The following is a 5,583-nucleotide window of genomic DNA, read 5'->3' as shown; positions in this document are numbered from 1 at the left end:
CTGAAAAAGTTTATTAATGTTGAGAAGAAGATCTTATATGTTTTTCTATGTCTGTGTTTCTTATTTGTCTAATCATTAACATACTCTATTTAAGCCAAAATTAGATTGTCATGTAGATAAATGCTAAACTAAGTGACTGGAATAGACTTTCTTTCTGTTGGATATTTAAGTGGAGCCTTGAGATGATTGTAGAGGTCAGATAATTAGATGACACTTTCTTATTTAATTTTGTTTTATAATTGAAACACTATCATATGTCAATTGTAAAAGAGCTTGTGTGAATTACTAGGTGAAAATTAGAATTCTTTACTTAGATACCTTTTTATTCAAGTTTCTGTGAAAACAGAACAAGATCCACAACAGAAATATGCATTCACTTGAATGGGTTGTTTGTCTCACCGGCATTCAGATGTCTCTGTTCTTTTGTTAGCACACTGATAGTGGAAGAGTTCCATTGCTGAGGGTGATTGGCACCGATCACTGCTGACTGTGTCCCTTGGAACTATCTGCCTGCTCTGTTGTCTTCACGGATGTCTGACTCTGAGCTCGTGAGGAATGGAAACCTGTCCCTCTGCACTGAATTCACATTGGTGGCCTTTTCTTCTCTAGCAGAGCTGCAGCTTGTCCTCTTCTTTGTGTTCTTGGTTATCTATTTGTTTACTGTGGGAGGAAATCTCCTCATCATCTGTGTGATCTGGGCCACCCCTTCCCTGCACACTCCCATGTACTTCTTCCTGATCAACCTCTCCTTTCTAGAGATGTGTTATATCAGCAGTGTGGTGCCTCAGATGCTGGTGCACCTACTGGTGCATCCCAAAACCATAAGTGTGGGAGGCTGTGCAGCTCAGATGTATGTATTCACCATCTTAGGACTGACAGAATGCTGCCTGCTGGCAGCCATGGCTTATGATCGCTTTGTGGCTATTTGTTACCCACTGCATTACACTCTGCGGATGGGCCCTTCGGTCTGCTTGAAGTTGGCTGGGGCATCTTGGATGACTGGAACAGTGGTGGAGTCAGTCCAGACCACATGGATCTTCACTCTGCCTTTCTGTGGAGCAGGAAAAATTCAGCATTTCTTTTGTGACATCATGCCTGTGGTGAAACTGGCATGTGTGGATACCTCCCAGAACGAAATTGTGCTATTTATCGTTTCCCTGATCTTCATTATGAGTCCCTGTCTCTTTATTCTGTGCTCCTATGTGCGCATCCTTCTGACCATCTTGAGAATGCCTTCAGCAGCAGGCAGACACAAAGCTTTCTCTACCTGTTCCTCTCACATTCTGGTCGTTTCTCTTTTCTATGGCACTGCCTTGTTCACTTATCTCCAACCCAAGAGTTCACACACCCCAGACACTGACAAGGCTACTGCTCTCATGTATACTGTGGTCACCCCTGCTCTGAATCCTGTTATCTACACTTTGAGGAACAAGGAAGTGAAAGAAGCCTTTCGAAAGGTAACACAAAGGAAGCTTTTTAGACGAATGGACTAGTTTCACCCCAGCAGCTGAAACTTTTACCATTGTACAGAGAGTTTAGTCAACTCTATGACTCCTCTAGCATTTCATGTTGTTATTGAAGCACTGATACCCTAACAAATATGTTTACTTTAGAGTTTTCAATGTAAACAACTAAAGAGTAACACATACTAGGATTATTTATTTGTTTAATCATTCATTCAAGTTTTTTTATGGTATTTAGAATTGAACTCAATCTAAGACAGTGCACTGATATCAAGCTAAATCTACTCTTTTTTTTTTTAACTTTGAACTTTCAGACAAGCCTTAAACTCACTCTGTAGTCAAGTTAGGCCTTGAATCCATGGTTTTCCTACCTCAGTCTCTTGAAAATCTGGGATTTTCCCTGAAATTCCCTGAAATTTTGTTTAAAGCTTGGTCCTCGGAGATTGAGAAATCTCATGCCATTGCTTGCTCATCGTTGGCTAGTGCAGATTTATAGAAATACAGTAAGAAATTCCTGTAAGGGTAAATCATTTGGATTTGGACTTGAAAATTGTAAATTAAATTGGAGAGATACAGAAGGTACATTGTCAGTGAAAAATGGAAACTAGCTAAACTGACATAATTGGTATACCTGTATTTGTTATTCACCATATTAAAGAAGATGAAGGATGCATAGAAATGGTAAAGAATTATCTTGTATAATGATTATTCTTGGTTGTCAACTTGACTACATCTGGAATTAACGAAAAACCCAAGCCATTGGGCACACCTGTGAGAGATTGTTTTTAGTTAATGGTATCATTTATGGTGGAATGATCCAGTTTAAATCCAGATCACTTGAAAGTGGAAGACCTACCTTTAATTTCACACCTTCTCATGGCAGACTATATAAAGGACAAGAAGAAACAAACTTTTGTTCTTTGCCCTCTTTCTTGACTCTTTTGGCAAGTTTTTTCCTTCATGGTCACTAGAGTCTACTTCTTTGTGATTCCAGTGTAGACTGAAGAACAGATGAGACATCCAGACTTGTTGACTGAACAAATACTAGATTCTTAGATTTTACTTTGGGAGACAGCCATTTTGGACTGTCTGGACCACAGCCTGTAAGGTATATATATATAGTATCAGTTCTGTTCTTCTAGAAAACCCTAACAGAGACTGTGGTCCCAGAAATGGTTCTAGTGAAACAGAATTGTAAGGATGAATTTTTAAGTATGTTAAGTATGTTTGGGAACTTGCCAATACCTACAGTTACTGGAGCCTCCCCAGGTAGTATGAAAAATGCTGAAATCCCATGGTTAGAAATCTTTGAAAGGCTTGCTGCACAGAATAAGGAATTTGGTGACTCTGAATATAGAACTTTTAACAATTGATTGAAAAAATAAGGAAAATAATGATGCTGGCTGCTTCCTTCTAGCATTTCTGGATAAGTTGACAATAGAAAAGAATGATTTTAGGGATAAAATTAACCAATTTCTATTATCTCAGAATATAGTGGCAAATGGAAAAGAGTGAACTCAATGAAACAATCGCCTAGATCCAGATTGCATAAATAATCTAAAGGTTTCTAAGCGTGCTTTGGAAGGGAATCTTCTCTCTGGCAGCCATAGAACTCAAGTTGTGGAATATCAAATCTATGCCCTCATAATAAGATTGGCTGAATTACAATTAAAAAGTCAAGTCCCAGTCTCAGAGGTGTCAGTTCTTAAAGTAAGGGCACTGATTGGTAAGGATGGGATCCTGTAACTTGGAGTGGAGATGCGTGGGATGACCTTGCTGAAGCTGTGGACTTTGTACATTCTGATTTTGAAGGGTTTATGTCACTTGAGGAAGTAATCTCTCCATCCTTAGCAGAGGATGTATTCCAATCCCCATCTCTTGTGGGAATTAATCTTTCATTGTCAACCAAACAGCAGTAAATGTCCCTAAAGGAGATGCCAGGCAAGAAAATACTGATGTCTCTCGGGGCCCTTCAGTAGTTACCTCTAGATCTATAACCAGACTCAGAGTAGGCAGGCTCCTAGATGGGAGATAAAAAGTTAGTCATTGAGGAGGTGTTCTATACTACTAGAGTTTCTAATTCATTAAAGCAGAAATTGGTGTGCAAATGGATTTTAAAAGATGTACTGGACATAGATATCCTCAATGATCTGTCCTAAGTGACAGGGGTGTCTTATCTCCTTAGGTTCCAGATCTGCCCTGAAATAGAATCAAAGGCTTGAAAACTTGGGTGTATAGAAAATGTTTCTAACCATAACATTTTTAATGCAAAATGATATAGTCACTCTTGATTAAAAAACATTAATTTTTATTGATGTAACTGGAGTCTTTCTGTATAAAAACCATATCTTCATTTGATGAGGGAATGTCTTTCTGTACGCTGCAAATATGTGTTGCTCTAATCAGTTGATAAATAAAGCTGTTTGGTTTATGGCAAGGCAGCATAGAGGCAGGTGGGAAATGCAAAAGGGAGAGATAGGAAGAAGGCAGAGAGAGAAGCCAGCCTGCCATCCAGGGAGCAGCATGTAATGGCATACATGTAAAGCCATAGAAAACGTGGTAACATATAGATTAACAGAAATGGGCATAGGAGTTAGTCAGTGGTAGGCGTGAGCTAATATCCAAGCAGTTTTAATTAATATAAGCCTCTGTGTGTTTACTTGGGTCTGAGTGGCTGCAGACTGGGTGGGACACAGGAAAAACTTCAGCTACATTTATTAGTTATCAATATTTTGCGAATTCACGTTCCTAAAAGCATCTCTATGGTAATGATAAGAATCTTTATTCATAATGAACAGAATCAATTGATACTATCTTCAAGAGGTAAAGGGTGAAACATGTGTGATATATCCATATGCTGGGATCATTAACAATTAAATAAATGTTAGGATTGCAAAGGAATAGATGAATTTTAAATACATAGTGACTGAATAAAAAAAGGAAGGATTAAGCAGAAGTATACTAAGGGAATTGGTTCCATTTAAATAAAATTTTAGGAGACATAAGCTCATACAGAGGAAACTTACAAATCAGTGTTTGTCAGGATTTTAGTAGAGGGTTTTAACAATTGTGGACCTTGAAATTACACTGAGTGATGCATTCATTCTCTAGAATATCTTCAGTTTGACAGCTTTCAATACACAACCTGCTCAGCAAAGAAATAGTAACATCTGTCTCACTCAGTTCTTCTTGGTGCATGTACCCAGGTTCTGGTTAATGGAAACAATTGTCTGTAAAAAAATATTTCTCAACTCATTGTCCTGGAAAGCAGTCAAGAATACAGTAATAAATGACTATGAGAATGTATTTTGAAATTTAAGATTGCATCATTATCCTTTTAGTTAATGATGCATTCTTCTTTCTCTTAACTGCAGACCCATAGCATTCTGCTGTCATAGTCTCCAGACAGGAAATAAGAAGTCTTCTACTTGATCTTGTCCCCCTCAGTTCCTCAGTGCACACTGCTGGAAGGTGAAGTCTAGAGAGAGGTATTTGGATCACAGGATAGAGCCCCAGAAGAGAATCAATACCTATCTCTGCTTTCTGTCGTGAGTTAAATGGTATAGCCTCCTGATCTTGGACTTTCTAGCCTTCAGAAATTTTAACCAAAATAAAACTGTTTTCTTTATATGCACTCTGCTTTTGATATTTGCCACGTACATCTTTTATCATATTGTTGTATCAACATCTTCACTAAGTAAACAAAATCTTAAATATTTATCTGATAGAGAAACAGAAAACAGACAAAGAAATAGAGTTAAAGAATTCCAACTTGAGGCTGGGAGGCAGTGGCACACACCTTTGATCCCAGCACTTGTGAGGCAGAGGCAGGTGGATCTCTGTGAGTTCAAGGCCAGCCTGGTCTACAGAGTGAGAGCCAAGACAGATACCAAAACTACACAGAGAAACCCTGTCTCGAAAAACAAAACAAAACAAAAAAGAATTCCAACTTGAATTAAATTTTATAAAAATTAACTTGTCCCTCATTTACCTGAACATTCCAGGTGAGAGTCTTGTGTGGTGGGGGAAAGGAATGAGGATGTAGTTTCATGGAGCCCCTGGATTGGTAGAACTATAGGTGAGGAAATCTTTGCTTTAAAAGTATGGGAATAAGTATTAA

General features: G+C 38.3%; 1 protein-coding gene across 1 annotated transcript; it reads left to right on the top strand.

Annotated features, from left to right (window-relative positions):
* Positions 1–530: 530 nt before the first annotated feature.
* LOC131894809 (olfactory receptor 10A4-like) lies at positions 531–1,493 on the top strand. The gene has a single exon (XM_059245083.1). The coding sequence runs from the start codon at positions 531–533 to the stop codon at positions 1,491–1,493; it is 963 nt and encodes a 320-aa protein (XP_059101066.1).
* Positions 1,494–5,583: the final 4,090 nt, after the last annotated feature.

This window comes from Peromyscus eremicus, chromosome 18, assembly GCF_949786415.1.
Source record: "Peromyscus eremicus chromosome 18, PerEre_H2_v1, whole genome shotgun sequence".
NCBI classification, from domain to species: Eukaryota; Metazoa; Chordata; class Mammalia; order Rodentia; family Cricetidae; genus Peromyscus; species Peromyscus eremicus.
The sequence above is the reverse complement of the archived record's forward strand: the minus strand, read 5'-3'. Positions and strand labels throughout refer to the sequence as shown.